This window comes from Polyodon spathula, chromosome 12 (assembly GCF_017654505.1).
Source record: "Polyodon spathula isolate WHYD16114869_AA chromosome 12, ASM1765450v1, whole genome shotgun sequence".
NCBI lineage: Eukaryota > Metazoa > Chordata > Actinopteri > Acipenseriformes > Polyodontidae > Polyodon > Polyodon spathula.
In genome coordinates, this window is record NC_054545.1 from 5,091,787 (window position 1) to 5,115,518 (window position 23,732).

The 23,732-nt window shown below is 38.8% G+C and overlaps 1 protein-coding gene across 3 annotated transcripts in view; it reads right to left on the bottom strand.

The window, feature by feature from the left end:
- LOC121323906 (latent-transforming growth factor beta-binding protein 2-like) overlaps positions 1 to 23,732 on the bottom strand; it is a 93,974-nt gene that overhangs the window by 22,218 nt on the left and 48,024 nt on the right. For 2 of the 3 annotated variants that reach the window (XM_041265233.1, XM_041265232.1), the window contains exons 8-19: positions 22,448 to 22,550; positions 13,760 to 13,834; positions 8,864 to 8,986; positions 7,979 to 8,143; positions 5,521 to 5,703; positions 5,082 to 5,101; positions 4,954 to 4,990; positions 4,715 to 4,807; positions 2,175 to 2,300; positions 1,802 to 1,930; positions 1,117 to 1,236; positions 212 to 331 (exon numbers count right to left, since the gene is read on the bottom strand). In XM_041265233.1, the coding sequence (XP_041121167.1) occupies positions 212 to 331; positions 1,117 to 1,236; positions 1,802 to 1,930; positions 2,175 to 2,300; positions 4,715 to 4,807; positions 4,954 to 4,990; positions 5,082 to 5,101; positions 5,521 to 5,703; positions 7,979 to 8,143; positions 8,864 to 8,986; positions 13,760 to 13,834; positions 22,448 to 22,550 (1,294 nt within the window). The remainder of the gene's footprint in view (positions 1 to 211; positions 332 to 1,116; positions 1,237 to 1,801; positions 1,931 to 2,174; positions 2,301 to 4,714; positions 4,808 to 4,953; positions 4,991 to 5,081; positions 5,102 to 5,520; positions 5,704 to 7,978; positions 8,144 to 8,863; positions 8,987 to 13,759; positions 13,835 to 22,447; positions 22,551 to 23,732) is intronic. The other variant, XM_041265234.1, reaches the window with a different exon arrangement.

Below are 23,732 nucleotides of genomic sequence, written 5' to 3' on the forward strand. Positions count from 1 at the left end.
ATTTTTATTTTTAATTTTTTTGACAACACAAAAAGCTGGACTCTACTTTGTCAAAGGTCAGCTACATCTCATATGGATGGAGCTCACTGTAGTGCCATACTGCTGTAATGTGCAGATCTGCCAAAAAGCTGTCTGTGTTTCCCTCTCTCCTGCCAAGCGGAAAAAAAAGAAAACTGCTTGATTATATAGGCTCGCACCTGCCCACTCTTACCTATACATCTCCCGTTCACAGCCTTGTACCCAGTCCCACAGCTCACACACTGGAAGGAGCCGGGGGTGTTAACACATCTTCCACTGGGACAGGCGCTGGGGTTTCGGCATTCGTCGACGTCTGGGAATTGAGGGGAAATTCCATTACAACAAGCGTTCATTGAAATAATATTAGATTAACTGTGTTTCCCTTGATAGCGTGCTTTCCAAATTTTTCTTTTTTCATTGGCACGAGGCACAAAGAACGAAAACAATGGGTTTTCTGTAAATGGCTGCACGTCGGGGTATTTGTGGCCAATAAATACCAACTTTTTTATTGACACAGTGACTTAACTCTTACCATGCCACTGATCACAAAACCAGCCTGCTACAGGGTGCTGTTTGTTTTTTTTTAAATCTTCTCTGACAGTATGTATGTGTTGGCACTCATTTGAAGGACAGCTTCTCTAGCAGCTCAGCCTTGCTTCTCTAGCAGCACAGTCTTGCCTCTCTAGCAGTACAGCCATGCCTCTTTAGCAGCACAGCCTTCACTTGGACCCTGCTGTGCATGGAGCACTTCCAGCCTCTTTTCAAACACCAGTGTAACTATCTCATACGTGAGCAATGTCACTCAAAGCCTGCAGTGGTTGATTTATCTGAAGCTGTGTCGTTGATTCAGTGGAGCTGAAGTTGATTCAGTGGAGTTGATTCAGATACCAGGAAGGGGGCTCTTTCAAAGAGAGATGCACTTTAACTACAATAGCAGCAAGATCAACAGGTATTCTCATACACTCTACACCAGGGGGTGATCATATCATTTAACAACATAGCGCAAAAACACCTCACACTAGTGGATGATTTCAAATGGATCTTCTAGGTTTACAGTACATGGTGTAACTTGGTTACCAACGCTCTCTCTTTACTTGCCTTCGCACGGCCCCCTCCTTGATTTGATATAGCCGTTTTCACAGTCACAGCTGAAAGAACCTGCCGTGTTGATGCAACTGCTTCCGGGGCAAATATTGGGCAAGTCACATTCATTAATATCTAGAGCGATTTAATGAAAACAGTATGGGAATGTTAGAGACACAAAACCTAAACCTCCACCTTCCAGAGCAATAAAATCCAGTCCCTCTTCTGGTTTATTACAAAATGACCTTTTCTGAAAAGCAAGTCTTTCCATTCCAAATATATCTCTTTTCTACAAAGTATGCATGAAGTTAAAAATGTAAATGAAGCGTGGTAAGATGGGAACAAACTAAAATAAATCACATTATAGAACACTCGGCTGCAAACACAAACAGGAATTATTCCAAACTGCTTTGAAACAGGAGAACATATCATTGAGCTATTACTGGCAAATAAGTGCTGCTTGCTCTAATCAAACAAAAAGAGATTCAGTTTGAACTTTCTCCTTTTTCCTGTGGCTTTTAGGACTTCATTGCTGTACTTAATTTATCATACCTAGTACAATTTAAGGACGTTTAAAACATCTAGGGTCAGTGTGGAAGTCAGAGTCTCAGGCAGCCAGCACAAACGTACATAAAACAAACACAGCGTGCGTGTGCCTGCTTGTGCACCTGAGTGTAAAGCAGGCTGAACCTGTGCTCACCTTGGCATGTCTTCTTGTTCTGTGTGATGACCAGGCTGTATCCAGGGTGACAGTAGCAGCTAAAGGACCCAGCATTGTTCACACAGCGTCCCTTTCCTTCGCAGGGGTCCTTCTCACACTCATCGACATCTGCAAGCCACAAGCGAACACACTAGCTTGGAATTATCAGACAAAAGAAACAACAGAGAGTAACAGCTGTGGGACTGTAATTACCATTAACGACTGAACAGACCTCATAGATTAGTAAGCCCCATACATTTGTTTTTCATGAAGACAAAAACAACTTACCTGTATGGTATCAAAATAGATTTTGTAATTCGCCCCATACAAAATGAAGATAGAAGAAACAAACATTTTAAAAAGGCCATCTTACCCACGCAGCGGGTCTGCAGTGTATTGAGCTCATAGCCAGGGTTACAGTAGCAGGTGTATCCACCCTGCACACTGATACAGGCACCTGGACCACAGACAGTGGGTGTAGCTGAACACCGGTCGATTTCTGGAGTCAGACAAAAGATATTGAAACGGGATGTCAATTATCTACTTGGTTATAAAAAAAAACAAACAAACATTTGTTTTATAATTATTGTTGATGGCATTTCATTTGGTAGAAAAATGACATCCTCCTGTGCATACCATGAGCATGGCAAACCGAGATAAACTATGGTAAATGCATAACCCATGGGAAAACTACAAAAATACTGTGGTAAACTTTTACAAGAGATGTTTCTAGATCTAAAAGTTTATATTTAAGACCATACAGCACTTTTCAACAATGAATTCATAAAGCAGTTGTGTAATATCGTCTAGGTATTGTTGTTAGGATGGGGACCAAAACGGATTTACAATGTATCTATCCAATTTCATATTGCAACCCAATCTTGGCAGATGACCAAGTATGCAGATACAGTATAAAACTACAGCCACACTTTCAAGATTACTTGGTTGCTTGGAAGCAATTTAACTCAAGGATGTCCATATTTTTTTAATGTTAGGCTTTCCGTCTTATTTTTGTTCCCCTGGCTTGTTTTGAGAACCCTGGGACGGCACTTGAATCTTCTTGGAAAGTTCCTCCTCTGAGGGTAACAGGGTTACTTCTGCCCTGCTGGGTCTGCTCTGTGCTCATTAAAAGGGATCATGTTGTTGGATTACAGGCTTCCACTGGTTCTTCCAGCACGACATGGTCTGCCAAACCATGGGAGATTACTTTACTTGAATTTATATCCAACATATATTATTCAAAAACACTCTGAACTCAAACACACACATTGGGGTGGCTGTTTTCCTTCTTCTGGGAGATTTAGAGGTTTACTGCTGCTCAATATTGTTACAGGTGGTAGCTATCTGAAAAACAGGCAGCTTTAAACTGCTAAAATATTTCTTTTTAATTTTATTTTGGGAGACTTTCTTCTTCAAAAGGCCTTAACCTCTTTCTGTTTTGGACTGCTGGAATGCAGCCATTAAAGCCAAAGACCAGCAGGCCTGCACTGCAGTGACAGGCAGCCAGTGTTCATTTGGCACTGCACCTCTCTTCTCCTATTGATCCCTCTTGTACCCAAGAGGCAGAAGTGGATCAGCTGTCCTCTGTTCTAGCCACCCTCACTGACATACAGCTCTAGGTAGACATAATGAATTACCTTCATGTTAAATAATAAATTAGAAAAATAGAGAAATCTCCCTTTGTAGGTAGCAAATAGTTAAGGATGTAAATGGATAGGTAAGCTAACAAGATCCAACACTGGGAGTTGTTTTGTTAGGTATATATATATATATATATATATATATATATATATATATATATATATATATATATATATATATATATATATTTGAAAGTTTCCTTTTCCTCCTCCTCTTTGGGTGACAATAATGTTCTAATTTCAATGCCGTTAGTTTTATGTACTTTATGATGCTCAAAGGACCACAAGAACAAACAGGACTCTTTCAGGTTCAGGCCAATGCCCAGACAACCCAAATCATTGAAATTTGACACTAGAATTCTGTACTTGCCCACATAGAGTAAATGCATGTGTATTCTTAATGTGCTTCTCAGACATTATCATTAAAGTCACTAGTAGACATTGTATACTCACTCCGTGCAGAGCAGACACCAATGTGTTATTAAGTCAGACAGTGAACACTACCATATTTTCCCTATTGAATCAAATCTTCATCAAAATAGAGATTTTATAAAACATTAAAAAAACGAAACAATGTAACACACAGGAAAGATCTGAATCAGGCAGAGCCACGTAAGAGCTCAGAATGGAAATTCTATATTATGGTTCACTATTGACCCACCATATAAAATACCTTGGGATAGAACCTTGGGATAGAAAAATCAGGATGCTGAAACAGTGGGGTCTATTCAATTGATCCAAACAGAGGTCGATGTTATTACCTGTTTCTTGGAATTTACAAAAGGTTTACACATTAAGTACATTGTAACTAAGCATAATAACATTGTAATTATGGGCATGTCACATGTACTATGTAAATACACAGTAATTAGAGACACAATGTAAAGTGTTACCCAATATGGTTTTTCTGGTTTATTTAAAGTTAATTTATTATTATCTATAGTCAGCTTAAAACTACTGTACAGACGGCCTGTTTCCACTGTACTGTTTTAGGTATTTATTGCTGCTTAAAGAGGGACCATGAATCAGCTCTGAGGGAAAACACGAGTGGGGTTTATATAGCGTTATGGGTTGATGGTGTTTAGATCCATCATTGTTTAGATCACTGAGTGTCCCATTTCCAAGACGCCTCTGGCAAGACATTCTTCAAAAAGATGACATACATATTCCATCGTCATCTACAGTGCATTTGACTGCTCTCCGTGCGTTCATGAAGTGATCAGCACCTGTGCTGTGTTGTCAGAGAGTCTAGTGAAGCGTGTGTGTTGCTCACCTGTGACCTGGGTCGCTACATTGATGGGGGCCGTGTCCCGGGAGGCAGGCTCAGGGTCCAGGTGGATGGGAGAATCTGGGGTTGTCTTCACCACTGGAATATGCAAACAATGCAAAAAAAGTTAGAAAGATAGATGTCTTTAAATAAAGTTTGTCGTCTTCTACTTGTGCAAAAGTTTGGTTATTTGAGGGTGTTCCCTGCACTGCCATTGGCTGTGTGCAGTTAACTACATCACGTACCTGGATATTTGAGAGTGGCTTCAGTTACAACAGGAGGCTACAAAACACGAGAAAGAAAGCCATTAAGAGATTGGAGATATTAATCTAATCTCCATTTGATTTAAAGAATCACTTTTAAAGAAACTTACTATTTTGGTTTGGCCAATCCCTGTTAAAAAAAACCCCAAAAAACAGAAAATAAATTAAATTATTTAAGCAGATATTAAGAATATTATATTTTTTTTAAATGGAAGGCTATTGGAAAAAAGTTACTGTTTAACTGCATATCAGATACAAACGGCTCAGATTTCAGTAGTGTGACATAATTCTTGTTTTATTCAGTTTTACCATTTCTCTTCTGCTAGATACTTTACCACTTCAGTACTCAAGAACATATAATCTGTTTTGGCTGTGTTTAAAAAGTGACTCTTCCCCTCCTCATTAAACAGAATATGTTCTCCAATTTAAAACAGATTTCCTTAACAGCAGTGCTGATTTGGGGGGTGTCATGGAAGTTTATGGAAAGGGTAAAATGATAACCCAAGCCTATGGGTACACAGTTTGCTTTAAAACAAAACGTTCTTTCACCTCCTTGCTCCTTTTTGGGTACCCTGGGTGTCTCATGGCCGTTGTCATGGGTATGGTGGTGGTGCTGGCGAGTATCGGAGCCCGCTGCTAATTCCTCCTCCTTTGCCTGCCTCATCAAGATCTGAATATCTGACCTGGAGTATGTGTAGCCATGACCAGCGGGGCAGATCTCTTTAAAATGATCTGTACAAATCAGGAAAGAAAAGATAGGGATTAAAACCATGTTTTATTTATTTTGTTATGTGGGGTCTGGGTGGCTTGATTGAATGCCGGGGTACCTACCTAGATCTGCACACAGTACAGCAAAAGCCACTCATGAAGTTTATAATCTAAGGTTCAGGAGGAAGGACCGCTCCCTAAATACATTGCATCACCCAATTCTGTCCTATCAGAGCTATATAAATAGACTCTGCTGTGTCTGATTCATTAGCATCCCTCCGCCTCGCCCAGCTCTACCCTTGTAGCTACCCACTTGGCACTCTCGGTTATGGGGGTCTCCTGCCTCCTCCAGCAGGCCAGGTTTTGGACCCTCAAACCAAGCGGGTTTGAGGAAATTACTAATAGAATATGAAATTACTCAAAATGTCTGTGTTGTGGGGGTTGGTCCTGATCTACTGAACTAGTTCATGGTGAGTCTCAGTCCTGTCCCCTAGTGGAAGGGCAATCACAGTGCTGGACCAGTGTTTCAAACAGGATGACCATGGAGGAAGAACCACCTTCAATCATGCAGTAATCCTAGAAGAGGGATCTTATCGGGGCAACACTGAGGTTCGTTGCACAGTAGTTTAAAACAGTCCAGGTTGGACTGTGAGTCTGATTTGCTGTGCTGAATTAAAAAGGCATGTGCTATATAATAACAACAAAATAATTATTAAAAGAACAATATTTTGAAGATAGCCTTTCAATACACAATTGAATATGCCAATGCTAACAATAACCATATGTCCTCTTTTTAGTAAATGTTTGATGGTTTATTCAATTAAAATTAATATATATATATATATATATATTATATTATATATATATATATATATATATACACACACACCACACACACACACACACACACACACACACATATATATATATATATATATATATATATATATATATATATATATATATATATATATATATATATATATATATATATATATATATTTTTTTTTAAAAAACTTTCAAATACTAAATCTGAATTTCTCCTGGTATGAAAATTACCACTGCTAATGTCACTCAACTGAAGAAACAAAAGCAGGATGTTGTTTTATTATTGATATTAATATTATTATTATTATTGTGCATATTTTCCAGAAGTAATCTCTGAAAGAAGGGTGTTATTCTGCTTAATAAAATGAGTTCCGCCTGTCAAAACATCAGCTTTATTTGTCAACCATATCCATTCTTCCAAAGTGCAAAGATTATTTTTTGTTTGCAAGTGGCAGATAGCCAGGGCAAACAAATAACATTTCAAAATAATCTCCAGACCTACCATTGGGCAAGAACACAAGAACGGAAGCTGACGAGCACAATTTTTGGTTTAAATTTTACTTCAGGGAAAAGAAGAGAATTGCTAACAAACCTTTAATATGCCCAGGGTAAAAGAAACCGAATATTATATTAAAAGTTTATTATAACTGAAGCTGACAGCATGATTATGTTTCTGTTTGGTCAAATTACACATTTATATGCAATTTAAAAACACCCACAGTGTGAGTTAACAACTCCTGTTTAATCTGACTGTAATCAACACCCCAAAGGTGGTAAAACTGTATTTTTTCCCAGTATAACAAACAAAACAAATTAAAAAAATAATTACATACTTCTAAGAACAAAGTAAACGGCATTATTTTTCACAAGCTGACCTCAGGAGGATTATATGTTCCTATATTTGGGGGAAAAAAATGTACACTGTGCATAGTATATGTACTGACTTTTTACAAAAAACGCCCTTATAGCTGTCCTATGAAGGATTTAAATGGCAGATTATTTTAAGTATTATGAAAACAATATGTGTTCCTGTTTCTAAACTCTTGCTAGGATCAGAGCAATATTAAATGTCTTATGTAATGACTGAAGAGTCGAGGACCCTTCTAGCTTGATTATATCTATTAGATGATCTGTCTGTGGCTCGGTGTTGCTAAAGCAGTTAGGGATTCCAATTATTTGCCTGGTAGTAGCATGATTCAGTCCAGGCAATGCTGGGTGGTCTGGGGGGGAGCTAATAGCATGTTACACTGCATGACCTGACACACGTTGATGTTTTATCACCAAGTTAAAACGTTAATGGCAATACTATTGGAGGGCGGCTATTATTTGGCAATGCAGTCTGAACTGGGTGTCTCCTGGGCCTTGTGTTTCATCACTTTCCCAGATGCTGCCTTTTGGGTCACAGGTTAAAAACGTGAACTTTTTAAAAATAACGTGTGTGGAGCCAGTTGGCAGAGTGGGTTTGCAGTACCTGTGTCAGGCAGCGGGCACCTCTGGCAGTCCTTGCCCCACGCTTTGCCAACGCGGCTGCAGCAGCAGATCTGTTTGGTGATGTGCTGGGTGAGAGGCAGGGAGCAGGAGCTTCCAGAGAGCGAACGGAAGCACATTTCCCGCTCCATGGACACAGCCTTGTCCGCTAGAACAGGAAACAAAACACTACAGTACATACTGCTGCTTGCATGTGTCAGGACTGTATGTGTTATCTATGGGCTAGCTGACATACTGTATCTGTGCTCCCTCAGAATCACCTGACAACACCATCTGAAACTTTGGCAGATTATCCTAATTATGATGATTTTAGGGCTGGTGGATCTCTGCTAATTGTGACACCAGTTGATACAGAATGTTTTTGCCATATTTTGCAAATTATGAAAGTAACAAATATAAAAGTTGGTTCAGTACTGTTGGATTATTCAACTACCAGCTAAAACATTTTAAATGGTACCAATGTTTAAAAGCAAAACTGACAGAATTTCTATTGTTTTTTAATGTATTTAAAATACTCAGTTTAATCAGGCCAGCAAAGGAGGACCATTGAAAACAATAATAATGCTTATTAATATCCTGAGCAGTAATCAATAATATCCGCGCTGTTAACAATCCCTCCTCCATTCCGAGCAGCACCACAGCGACATGACCTTCTAATTCTCATCTTTCCTGCCACACAGGCTCCACCGTACCAGAGTTCCAGTTTTGCACTTTAACAGGCTTTGAAAGAACGGCTGCATTTATCAAAACCGCATGCAGCCGCATGGGATGGAGGCAGCACGCTGCTCTAAGTAAATCCAGACACAGGGAATTGGAGGTTGTTTTTTTTTTTTTTTTTTTTTTAAATAGCTCAGAATTAAACGCTTACAGATGCAGTGGCTACGGGAGGTGTCCAGCATGTGTCCAGGTTTGCAGGTACATCTGTAGCTGCCTCGGGAGTTCAGACACTCTGCGTTCTTGCAGATGCCAGGCATGAGACATTCGTTGATATCTGAAATCATAAACTCATATTATTTACTCATAAATTGAGAGTGCAAATTTGGCGCTAGATTCTAGCGCCAGGGTACTTCATAAATTTTCAAAAGGATTTGCACCCCTGTAAATATTGGTTAGATTCCTCATTCAGATACCACTTAAAATGAACCACTTATCTTTCTGGGGCCGTAATACTAGATACTACTAGTGATCATCAAATAGGCACATTTTTACTAACTGCAGTCATAACTTATTCTGATGACATCTGATGCCTGTATCCCACCTGCTGAGCATTAGAGACACACTCATTCACTATACACCTTATTTTAATATTGTAAGAGGACAGAGGCACCAAATTAAATAAGGTGACATCTCCACTGCATTATACACTTACAAACTGAAATCTAATCTAGCCATCTAATTCAACCAGCTGATTAAATTAGAAGCCATTCCCTTAAAAAAGTTCAAACTTTTTTTTAAGTGGTGGAATGCTTTTTTCCTGCCATTAGTTTTTGTTTCCTAAGATAAATAAATCCTGTGCATTTAAAGCAATATTTACTTTGACAGCACACTGCCAAAAACAAGCTTCAGAATGCAAGTGGATGTTAATTTGAGGTCACACATTGGAAGGGCTGCAGAGCTAGCGTGTGTGTGTGTGTTGGGGGGGTGGGGGGGAGGGAGACAGACAGACCCCTGTAATGGGTGTTGTAGAATACATCAGTGTCAACAAATAGAATCTGTGTGCTGTGATTTCAAAAGAGCTCCTTACACACGTCTCACCTGAGGGCACACAGTCAGAGTGGTAGAGCTGAGCCATGAACAGATGAGCTTACAGTCTTAAAAAACAATGAACACAACAAGAGGCTTGGTTGGAACAAAGGTCAACAGGATTATTATTATTATTCACAGAATACAGCAGCCAGTATATTTGAGAGATTTATTGACAGTGTGGAAAGGGGTCTTTTCTAATATTTAGCCAATTGACTTGTGCAAGGACAGCACTGCTCTTTGTCTGCATTGCTCATCATAAACAAATGGGGGACCTACGATTGTTTTATAACTAAAGAGCTCCAACAAAGCATAGTCTGATTGACCCATACCATGACAGAGAGGCAAAAGTGACATTTCTTGGTCTAATCCCAGACAACTTTGCTTCCCGAAGTTGCATTTCACACACACACAGAGGCCTCTGTTTTAAAGTTGTCAGTCAAATTATTGTTGAATTGTAATGCTACACAGCGTAATAGTATATCAAGGTAAAGTAGATCTTCAGATAAGCTAATTAAAAAGATGGTTATTTAACTTGCCTTAAAAATGGTTTGGGTTTACCACAACATAATCTAACTTGCACACAAAACACATTGTTTTAGTTTTTTTGACCTTGTAACTTCAAAGTGTACTTAAATATAAGGTAATATTTGAGTATGGTCACTACCAACTCTATAGAAATAATGCAGTTCAATCACAATCAGTGAGATTGATTAAAACTCACCACACCTTTAGCATGTAAAATAAAATAAAAATAACAAATGAGAATTAAAGAGAATGGCTTTCTCTCCACATAACGTCACCATTTAGACATATCAGACAAAGTGATCTATCGATCTGTTGCCTTTTGTTTCCAGAATTAAACAACAAATAACCAAACTAGGATGAATCCATTGCAGTTTACAGCAATAATGCATTACTCCCCGGCACTGCTCATGAACAATGCAGGCAAGTCAAACGACATGACAGGTCACACGGCTGGCTAGCTAAAGAAAAGATTCGCACTGAGCTTCAGCATAAACACTTTCATTCCAAGGTACTTGGACAAATCTAATTTAGAATGGTGTGCAGGAGCTGAAATACAATAATGTCAATATATTTGTCTCGGCGTCCACATCTGTCTCTGTAGCGACGGCTCACTGACTTTACTCTCTTCAATGCAAACCTCACTGTGCCTGAGCTGGATTGCTCAGTTTCAATTAAATTATAGGTTTGTCATTTTTTTTTATTTTAAACGTATATATATATCTAAAAAAAAAAAAAAAAAAACACACTTCAACATTTTTAAGACATTAATAAAAGATGTTAAACGTAATTTTAATACACACATAAACAATTTGTAATACATTTCTTCTACTCTTTTTTTTTCACCACCGCCACTGAAGATGGTTATATTAATAGAATATCTAGTTCCATATCATATATTTAACACAAAACTAGTTAAAGCATTCACTTGATTTTACAGGATGCGCATTGTTTAAACTAAAACACACAACCTCCACTAATAAGATCAATCACGCTTCATTAAGCCCTACAAGCCGAACGGTTAATTCCACCTATAAAAGACCCACTTCCAAGCTACAGTGAGTCCCAAATCAAATAACCAGTATAAACTTACAAAGCCCATACATAGATGAAACGCAGCAGTTTGTTGATTTGTAAGGTATGAGTTTCCCATTGAAAGACTCACAAAGAGCAATTCATCTGAAAAAATGGACTTCTCTCAATTCAGTTACCAGCAGTCTCATGACCTTTCATTGTTTTAGAGAAGCACCGTGCAGTGTTCTAGATACATAATGCAATAATTCTGGCAGCTTGTCTTCTATCTATGATTCAATAAAAAGAAGAATCGCTTCAACAGACCAGTGACTAATCTTTGAAATTACGTATGTTAACCAAGCAACAACTCAGCATCTAGTGTATTACTTTATAAGCTAAAATTGTATCTCCCTATGATTTAATTACTTTTCCTCTTATCTATATTATAATTTGACATGGCAGGACCAATAAAATAAAATAAAAAGCAACAGCCTGGCTCCTTGTAGTTCTGTTAGTGAGCAAAAGGCTTAAAAGAACATCAGGGCAACCAGTGTTGTGAAATTGTGAAATCCAGATGCATTTTATATCAGTCTGTATTTATTTCAACATCTTATCTTTGCAGATCTCCCAAAATGATTCATTAAAGCTGAGACAGAGAGAAATGTTTAATTCACATTCTAGCTATCCAGATAAAGAAATGACAGAAGACGTTTCAGTAGTGGACTGGTAATTCAATTCATACTTTGGCACCAAAGCGTTCTGTTTGATAAACAGTGACAGACTTAGAGAAAAATCCATTTGAGTGTTTGGCAGTCTTTCTGAGGCAGGGATTCAAAATTATTTAGGGAATTTTTCTGAGGAACTGGACAGGGTTTGTGGAGTTCAGCGGCACATCTTGCAGTGATCAGCAGCAGCATGCAGCATCAAAGCCATGCAAATGACTGAGCTTGTTGGCAAACCCTGATAGCTCTTTGAAATCAGCGCTCATTCAAAAAGTCCCTGTCAACAGATTTGTGGTGGAAAACAGCAACATTCCCCTGTGCGGTTCTGATGAGTTAGCAGTGAGATAAACCAGTCATCTAATCAAGTACTGCAACACAATAGATATGGACTCATGATAGTCTTAGCACTCTATCAAGCTACTGTCAAGGGAGATCAGTGGACAGATTTTCAAGATCAACAATCTGACTTGCAATCGTACTGAACATTTTTTCTGGCACTAGTCTTGTTTGGCTCAAGCCAATGGTTAAATCATTACCACATTCTCCACAAGCCCAGGATGTTTTGGACTCCTCCTCAGCAAGATAATAACCAAGAAGGTTTCCCTCTAGACCACAGTGTACTATACATGGGCTGCTGTGCTGTTGAAGGGCCTATCTCATTGAGCTGTAGAACCAAGACGTGGATTCTCTGCTCATATTAAGGCACCATAGGTGAGACTGACCTGGGTTACTCCTCAAGTAGCTGAAACGTACCACCTGAACATGAGAAAGGAGCAATTAAGAAAAGAGCGGCAATCCAGAGTAAATACACTATAATACGTTGCCACAAACCCAGAGGACATCTACCACTATTTGGATTCTGGCTGGCTAAGAGGTTCTGCAAGGTTTATAATGTCAAGTTTATGTGTCACACATTCCAAGAACCTGACTCTGTACAACATAGGTCAGCTGAACCTCTGGTTCTAGCTGCAATTTGAAAATTATATCGCTCCTACAAGCATCAAAGCCGACGTTCTGAGTAAAATGTTCTCAATAGCATTATGTACCTTATATTTAGGAATCTAATGTGCTATAAACCAAAAAAAAAAGTATTGTAATAACAATGAGCCTACTAGTATGGGCATATGCAATTGAATCTAAATAAATAAACAAAGAGGAACATGCTGAATTTGTTTAGGTTAAGAGCTAAATCTTTCCTACAAGCCATGCTCAAAAGCACAGGATACACGCATGGTATCACATCTGAGAAGAAATGCATGGATCACTACTTGATTTGTCAGGCATTTAAATAAATAATTGCCTACAAGAAGTCAATTCTAGTAACTATGAAGTACATAAAATTCCACATGCCAGGATTCCTGCAACTTTACAGATGCCTACCCTCTCTGTAGCCTTGCCGTCTCTACTTCTGTCTTAGTGGGAAGTATAAACATTTGAAATGTAATGTTCCCGTTGGCTTCTATTAATGCATGCATCAAATTTTAATACAGAATATAACACTTAAGTTTGTGTGGAAACTTAAAGGTAGCACAATTAGGTCTGAAATAAATGCATTAAAATAACAGGCACATATCCAAACCCCATATGGGAATTTCTTCAGTAAGAAACATTCCTTCATAAATCATGAAAATATAAACAGTGTGTATGGCAAAATAATACGCTTAAATCTTACTGGACAATCCATATACATGACGTGAATTCATACAGGCAGTGCCATGGCTGGAAAAAACAAAGCTGTAAACTGAATACCCATAATTTACCTTGACAGTGAGTTTGGTTCATCCTCTTGTAGCCCTTTGGACATTCAACCAAGCCATTTGCAATCACTGGATAAGCTGGAACGAAAAACAAAAACCATAATGATTCAAATTTAAATTCTTTGATCGGATGGATTATAGAAGAGAACAAGAACACATTTGACTTGGGTATTTATGAAATGTTTCTCTTGCAATTGCTGTTTGGTGGCTTTAAAGTGCAGGGGCACCAGCTGCAAACAAAAAACTAGCCTCACTGGGAAACACTCTTCTGTTTGAAGCAAAATCCAAACACAATATAAATTATACCACAGATTAATTTAAATGACAGTACACAATTCTATGGGAAACATCCCTTTCCAAAACACCAGACAGAGGAACAGACTTACAGAACAAAAGCCTTTTGAACCCAAGGCATCTTGGCAGAAGCTACGTTTTAAACTAGTAGTAAACAGATTACTACTTTGGTCTTGACTTTGCAACTTGTGAGTGTAGCACATTCTTTAAGAGGTTCAGTAAAGGCTATGCTCGGGCTATCCTGCACTTCACTTCTTGAGTGGCTGTCTGGCCAGCTTTGCAATCTTTATTGAGACATTTAAAAGGCAAACTGATAATGACCAAACTATCTATTTTGTTCTGGAATCACTCCTTTAAACATAACTTATTAAACATTGAGATCAATTAAAACAGAAAAGGTTTAGGTTTGATTCCACACAATTAATACGTGACATAAATTCTTCAATAAAATAAGGAATTCCTAATTTAAAATTGAAAAATGAATATTCAATGGTAACAGCAATACCCTTTGAACACTAAATTGCTCCTAACTGTACAATGTCTCCTCAATGTAGACCTTGGGTACTGCACACCTGTGCTACAGACTCACCTGTGTCACCTGATACTTCAATAATTGCACTTCAGATAAAGTAACATCTATTACCATCAAACCCACATACAGGAAATGGTAAACTGACTGGTTTATCTGCACTGAAATCACAAGTCTCATTCTATGCTTTTACAAATGCAATTAAACAGAACCCTATACCTCTATAGAAAAGCTATTCTGCTCTTTACCTTACATATTAATAGACTCCAAAAGTAAGTACTATAGCACAAAAACGACTTTTGGCTTATCAACGTCCCTCTTCTTTCAGAGTCTGCTCTGTTTGTTAAGTTAATGACAGATCTTGTGCTCAAGCCTTGACTTTATATCTGTTATGGTAACCTGCTCCATTGAAGATAAGGAATTCTGGTCAGGGATACAACCAATAATGCATTGTACATCTACAAAGCAGTTCATGAAAGCAATCCTAAATGCAGAAAACAAATCTATAAAAACATTCCAACAAGCCAGTGAGGGTCAAAATGAGTAGCATTACTTTCATGTGACTGTTAGGCTGAGCGCTGAGGAATGACAGGTAATACTGGGTTAGAGATGTTTGAGAGAGAGAGAGAGAGAGAGAGAGAGAGAGAGAGAGAGAGAGTTCAAAAAAGCTGGAGACCAAGAGCAATGCATTTATTTATGTTAAATTGGAAAATCAGGTTGAGAACAGCAGCTAATAAAAGGAGTTTTGAAATGATTAAACATATTTTTGATGGGAACTCCATTGCACCCTTTGAGGGTGTTGGAAGAATGCCACATTTGGCCCCTGGGTTCTCTCTCATATAACACTATTTTTGTTTTGGAATCACCATTCAGAAGGACAGTTGTCTATTTAAATGTTCCCCATTACCAAGTGTTGTTTTTAATGAAAACCTGAAATAATGCAGCTGTTGACAGAATCTGATGTCATCCTTCATGCAACAGGCATCTCACATAACTAACACATTTACACAGGAGTGAGTGGCCTAAGAAGTGCGCCTCTGATGAAAGCTTTCTAGCCAGACAGGAAGGCCGATTAGTTAAAGTGCACGACAAGGAGACGGAAACTGGAAGGTAATCCCTTTGCTAATAGGAAAATTACAGTTTTTCATGACATACATAAAGAAAAAAAATCAGAGAAATGAATCTTGTATCTATACAGTACAACAGGCTGATCTGAATCATGCTGAGGTAAGTTTTCACAATACTTTTACGGTAGATGAATTGGAGTAACTATACCCTACACACATACACTTCCGTTTTTTGTTCAACTCTTTTGAAAAGCACTTTGGAACCCAACCTGAACCCCCCAGAGCCACTAACAGCTTTGTTTTTTTCTTCAGAAGTTCAGTCTAGAAAATACAATAGCCCAAAATATTTCTGACATTCTCAGTGGCCCTTCATGTCATTTTCAAGTGCGCAATGAGTGTGTTGAGATGTTGAACAGTCTCCAATGCATGCTCCAATACCACACAACACACTCCAAAGCACTCTACATTTAAGTCTGTTGATCTGAAGAGCTGGCTGCCCAATATTTCTAAAGGGGGGGGGGGGACTTGCATTTGGAAACAAACAATGGAGGTATATTTAACGGCTGGTCTCCAACTCACAAGGTACAGTTTCGGTTTTCCTTTACATTGTAATGACCGTGAGAATCTCTCTGTTGACCCAAGCAAAACAAGATCTTGAGTCCCTTTCATTTTGGCCCCTCACTGTGAAAAGACAGGAAGTTTACCCATCTCTCAGTGGAACCCAGATGGCTGTGAGTGAGACACAGGAAAATAAGATGCTGTCAATAGTGAGTTAAGAGTGGGCATAGTGACAGAGACACCCCCCCCCCCTCCCCCCCAACCCTGGGAGTCAGAGGCTCTGCCCAGCATTCAGACACTGGGTAAACAGGCTGGGACAACAGTGCTGGCTGCCTAGTGGTTTAAAAACAAGGAGGTCACTTGGCATCCCTATTCCAGCTGCTATTATCCAACGTACTAGCTCCCACGGCAGACAAAAATGCATGTATTTCCTTATGTCTCTCTGTCACAGCAGAGCTTTTTTAAAAAAAAGGTTGCTTCACAGATGCAAGTGTTACGTTTTTGATTACCATTCCCCATATCCAATCTGCTGTGGCTCTGATGGTACAGTTACCGAACCTTCTAAAATAATACCTCTGTCAGCTTTTCAAGCACATCATGATCATCATGTCTTGGGTTTGATCAAGTGGTAAAGTCTCACACTGCAGATTTCCCAGTGTCACAGGTATACGAGGTAGAGATTGGCTGTTAGTGGGAGGAAATCATATCTCATGCAAAGCAGGAAACAATCCTTGCATCCTGCTGCTGGTCAGGCCATGAAAGTTCCATCTATGGTAGAGAGGCAGGTACGACTCGGTGGGGGTTCCATCTATGGTAGAGAGGCAGGTACGACTCGGTGGGGGTTCCATCTATGGTAGAGAGGCAGGTACGACTCGGTGGGGGTTCCATCTATGGTAGAGAGGCAGGTACGACTCGTGGGGGTTCCATCTATGGTAGAGAGGCAGGTGCGACTGGGTGGGGTTGCCCACAACCTGATCTATGAAGACAACACTTTCAATGCCTCTTGCCAATTGTCTGTCTGCTCGTTTATAGGTGCCAACCTACAGTAACTGTGAATTAGATCTCCGAAATCTTGCCTAGTGCACAGTAATTGTGTCAGATAAACTCTAGCAATGACTGACATGTCACCATTTTTCGCAGCAGATTACTGATCCATCTGAAACAACCTTGGCTGCTGTAACTACCAAGTAATTTCTTGTTTGCATCTACTAATAATGAGCTGTTTATTCCTCCGTATTTTGCAAACTATCCCACAGCGTTGTTATCAGAAGGAATATGCACTGACTGACAGACAGGCATACATGCCAGAGGGCACACTACAGGCGGTTATACCCAGTTTTCAATAAAGCTTACTGAAACAGACTGGTCAGAAAAACAGGAATATTAGTCACCACTGAGCTGAAATTGATTTTGCAAATGCATCAGAATCCTTGGCAGTACAAACTAACAAGTTCAGTGTCAAGTGTTGTGGTTGCTCAGCGGTTCTTTATATTCACACAATCTTCAAAACTCTTTGGAGAAACACTAGGTTCAGTACATTATTCAAAAAGGGAGAAATGCAAAAAAAAAGCAACTCCTGTACTCTTCGTAACAGCAAAGTTTATGACTCTATGCCATGACCTTTGACAATGTAAACAACAACCAGGCTGACACACAAACTCACATATTTGACAGACATTCAAGTCTTCAAGCCAACTTTGTCAGGCGCTGCGGATCAAACTGTTAAACTCCTTTAAGAATTCGTTCAGGGATAAAATTAATTAGCGAAGAGACCTTAAGAAAAGTACATGTACAATTTACTGTCAACATGGCCTGACTGTGACACATTCGAAGTCGTGAAAGGATCAAATTGTGCAATAAAGAGAGGGGGCTGCATAGGAAAGAGTCTGATGAAAGGCATTACACCTGAATTGACGTGTTAGACTTGTAACTGTTCATTTTGCGCTTCGTTTGACAGCATTGTCTTTTTTCTGGGAAAATCCTTTGCAGCAGCCCCAACTTGTCTCGGGTGTGAATTTCATTTGACTAGTGTGAAAGAATCCTAATCTACGCTCAACTTGATCCACTCCATTCCAATGAAAAAATAAAACAATTCTCATGAAACTCTGCCTTGTATCGCTCAGCAGCGGAGGAATGGGTTACTATGGCTTGAAATCCTGCTATTGTAGTACAGTGGGGCCACAAGAGATAGAGGAGGGGACCTGGGGAGACGTTCCTCAATAAGTTCTACTTCAGAAAGAGCCAAGGCTTTGACTGGGTAATTTAGCCCATTGTAAATGACATCCTAACTAGACCACTCTGCTTCAGGATCCCTCCACAGTAAGCAGAAAAATAAAATCTGCTCATTAAACCTATTCAGAGTTCTTTACTGCACATTAATCATCCTGAATGCTCACAGAGGAACGAAATGAAGACCCCCATGAGGGTTGCATAAAGAATGAAAGAGTGCATGCAGTTATCTTTTCTTCCTTTCCTTAAAATTCACAATGAATTCAGCACAGCTTACCCACACTGCCCCAATAATGTACTTTAACGGCATACAACTGACCCACAGTGCCTCATAGGTAGGACACCCAAGATTGGTCACCTCTTAACACCCCCTCTCTGTTCTAACCCCTCCTTATCATTGTAGGGCTGAGGTGAGGGAACTGAACTCTGGCCACAGGGTTGTCGGCTCATATACAGTTTTTTATATTTGTCACAGTATTACCTGGTCTTCTATTGAAAAGGAATGCAGGCTGCATGACCAAGCTTCACAAGCAAAAAGGGAAGAACAGGTCACCTGAAGTTAACCTTTCTATGGCATTATCCATAGGGACCCGTGAGTGTCTCAGTTATTTCCAGGCAGCTTTGTGATTGTACAGAAGAGCGCATTAATATTGGTATTTTTTGATGAAGCATGAAGAACCAGTGTCAAGTATTTCTTTAGCGTTTGTGGTCTATCAGACCTCGACACCCACATAATAATGATCTCATGTGGCAAGTTCCAAGGCTGTAGTCACTCCACCCCAGGTTTTATAATCCTTATAATATTCCAATACATTTCTCTACCCTGATGCTTTAGATTTCCTCACATCAGCTATGTTGCTTTGAAGAAAGAAAAAAAAAAAATGTTGGCTGAGATCACTGTTACATCTCTCATACTAGCAGGAAACACCTCGTGGGCTGGGTTCGAACTGCCTGCAGCTTATTTATTTTAGACAGGGGACTTGAAATGCAGCCTCCCAGGGAAAAAATCATGGGACAGACATACCATTTAGAGAGAACTGATTCTCTGTGGAAGAAAGAGAATTCCAAAAATTGAAACAGTATCCAAAAGACACAGTGGGTGCATGCTCAGTTTAGTCCTGCGGCCAAAGCAGTACAATTAGGGAGGTAGCAAGAAACAATAGACAATGGGCTGGAGCTAGGACCAGGGTACTTTGAGGGAAGGATTTACTGAGCATCTGTACCACATACATTACAACAGCGCTGATTCTTACCCCAACCTAAAAAAAATGTTCATGTGAAAAAAAAAAAGACACAACACATCAAGACCAACTACATTGTTTTTCCAAAGCGATTCAGCTGTATCTCATAACAATCTTGCTGTATCTTTAGAACAGCAATACGCACAGACAGTGAATTGATAAAGAAAAAAAAATCCATTAGGTTTCTAAACAACCAACAGAGGGGCTTAATATTGTAGCACTGCAGGAGTTCCTCTTTCAAAAACAAGCAGTGCTTCTGTACACTTTAAAAGTGAAGACAGCTGTGCTATAAATTGATATTCTGGCTGTAGTGAAACAGACACGAGATAGTAGCAACAAAAGCCAGCAAAATAAAAGTTTAATTTACGAAAGGATACAGGTTTCAACCTTACATACAAGCAGCTTGTGTAACCATGCCCTTATTATAGCATATTACAGAGACAGCAAAACAAAGAGCCATTGAGAGAGCTCACTTAAGACAGTGATGCAAGGTCCTCAGGACTAAACGATTTGGCAAGGCTGTGTTCACAGGGAGTTAACCAGCACCACTACAATCTATCTGGGTAAGTGCTAATACAATGAACCTCTTCCTAAAGAGAACAATGACAGCTTTCATTGTAAGAGGCTGGAGGAGAGATTTTAATTACTGGACTGGAAGCCAAGGATAAATGAACAGAACAGCTGCTGCTTTTTCCGCTTCCATCATCTTTCTTTGAAATGTTCTTTTTCTGATTCATGAACAAAAAAAAATAACGATATATATGTATGGACTGATGCCAATATTATGCCCCTGTGGGACAAACTATAGTTACTAAAAGTTTGTGACCTGATGAAGACACCGCTGGTGTCGAAACGCGTTGTTCTTTGATGCTATTTTTATGAATAAAAGCTGATTTTAATGAGATACCTCTGTTAAAGGGTATATAATGATATATATATATATATATATATATATATATATATATATATATATATATATATATATATATATATATAGATATTATATATATATATAGACACACACACACACACTGCTGCCTCATTTATTATATTTTAAAACAGTTACCTACTAATAATGACATTCTATGACATTCTAAAATAGCTTGCATCACAATTCAATATAATAGAGGGAGTTGACTTTAGCTACTTCCTTTACTGATTCTCTTTAAACAAAATACATTTAGTTGTTGACATAAGAGTAGATAACTATTTATCAATATCTAACTATGTACAAAATATATACTTGACTATTAAAACACTCCACAGTGCTGAATTTAGAAATAAAAAAATAAAGAAACTTGAATTCAGTGACAAACGCTTCAACTCTAAGTCTTTCAATGACTTCCTGGAAACATTTGAAAACTGAAACGTTTGTCATTTCATTGAAGTTTCTTTTAGTATTTCTGAAATTCCTGAAACTTTATCGTGACAGTATTGCACGTACATGGATGGCTTGTACTTATGATAATGCAGTTTTGCTTTTAGATTTAGTCTTTTTAAGTTTTTTTTTTTTTGGAATCAAGCTAATCTTTTATATGCTGCAGTGGAGTTGAAGATATCCCCGCCTCACAAAGGGAGAGTATCCATTACGATTTGGAAAACACCTCAGCCTAATAAATCTACAGCACAGCCTCTCCTTCAAATGTTTTTATTTCTTGGTGTGGAAACAAAAGAGGGAAGACTAACAACCAGTGCAGCCTGGTTCCAAAAACAAATCATGTTTGGTGAATCATATATGCGTAATTCATAAAGACGTTGCACACACACACACGCAGGTTTTCAGACCCAATTAAAGTTAAGACACTCGCTAGTCAAATATATGAACCACCCAGAATGATGATAACCAAAGAAAGAAACATGGCAGTGCCTTTTGGCATCCGCAATTCCACATGTTCCAGGGTGAGTTTATGTGCTAATAGGGTTATGGAGGTGATCTCTGTCTCAAGGTTGAACTAATATAATGTAAGAAAAAAAAACCACACAAGTCAGATGGCACACTTTTCACCTGTGAAAGCATGAAGGGACATTCAGGTTGCCTCGGGGTCACCAAGGTCAGTGACTGTATGCTTAAACTTTGAATTGCAAGGTGAGCAATGTAACTATCCATAGGGCACACTTGTGCACGCCCCCCCCACCCCCACCCCCACCCCACCCCACCGCGACAGCAAAAATAACCAAATGTGCTTTGCAGAGGAATCGTGTTTTTTTCCACATTGCTAAGAAGGAATAATGTATTTTGTTCATAAACAAATGAACATCCTTGCCTTTCTATGTTATTTATGTCAGCTCATTTTACATTGTTGAAACACAAATACAAAGCTGCATTTGTATGATGAGGTAAAAAGTACCTAGATGGTAAATAGCAGCAAATGGAGAGGAAGGGGCAATTAGTGTTGGCCATTTACAACCGGCACAAACCCAAGGGGGTGATCGATGTAGTATATTAATGTTAAACTTCCTTTATTAAACAAGAAGCCTTTGAAAACCTGATTAGTATTTATGTGGCAGCAAATCACAGCATGACTAAATTGCCTAAGGATTTCCTGGAGTAGATCCATCAACCAACACCCATGTCAAGGAATCTTAAATTGTGATTCTTAAAAGATAAGCACCATCCCACAACTTCCAAGCATGGACATTACTATTATAACCCTCAGAATACTTTATTACAATTCACGTTTTTTTCTAAATAATCCTATTATACATTTCTGAACATAGTACATATTCCTTCTTGTATGTGGAAATTATAATGACTGCATGAGGAGTTGTTTACCTGGTTTTGAAGGGCATTGCGTACACCTGTTCAGTCCCCATGATGCTCCAATACTGCCACAGCAATCGTCTTGCTTGGTCAGTCCAGGAAGGGGTTTACCACACTGCAATGGAAACACACAACTAGATAAACAAAACATAGTGAAGCCTGACACCAGGCATTACATGAAGAAAGAGGGTACAGTTACTGTTGCTAGCTCTGTAAAACTCTCTGATATCGAAAAAAGATTGGACTTGTCTGTTTGCTATGGTGCAGCTGTAAAAAAAAAAAAAAAATCTCTTTTTGACAGTCCCATTTCTAAGGGGGAAAGGATTAAACTCAAGTTTACACTATTTTTTGCGAGGAAATAAAAGCAACTAGCTTAATTGATGTGTGTGTTTCTAGTTTTGTAACATCAACAGTGCAATTTCCTTTTGCTGTTTGCAAAGCTTCAAAAGAATAAAGCACATTCATAAAAATGTAATTTGCTAACAGAAGAAAACAACAAAACACAGGAACTTTTTGATGGTACATTAGTTACAGTTATGCAGTAATTTGTATTAAAAATGTAAGCCTCTTTGTGCTACACTGCGAGCGAGCGTTTTGCCCTACAGGAATGATTTGAAATGTCTTTATACTGTAAATACGTGACTGATGAATCTTTGTTCTAGCACTCCTCACTTTGCATCTCCATGAATAAAGAAATCCATCCAGAAAAAAAAAACTTAATACTCTTTATTTATTATCCAACAGATAACCCTGGAGAGGATCCAGTGCTCTGCACTGCATAATCTACTGTCAGAACTGGAAAAGGAGAAGACAAATTGATACAGCATCAGACAGGCTTGCAGATGGTGGGACAAGTGAAGATGAAGCCCTCCCCGTCCGGTATAACTAACATTCTGTGTACTTCAGCACTCAATAGCAAGGGTTTGAGATTGTTCCTGAAGGTAGATTCAGCCCAAAGAAAAATCACTGGGAATTTTAAAGGGATCCCAATGATTCAACATCAACAACATGGCTAGGTGACTCATTCTATACCTTTACACTCCATAAAGAAGCGTCTCCCACCCTCTGTACTCGCTATCTATGCTACACTTCATTTCTAACTGTGGCCTCTGTTTTCTAATTCTGTGATGCACTTAAAGTACTGGTTAGGGTTAACTTTGTTAAGTAATATTAAAATGTTGAAAACTTCAACTTCAATTTGACTATATTCCCAAGCATTCAGTTTTCATTTTGAATTGCTTCGAACAAGTCTGGTTGCTGGCGATACTGTTTTATTTACTGTCCTGGACCTGGCATG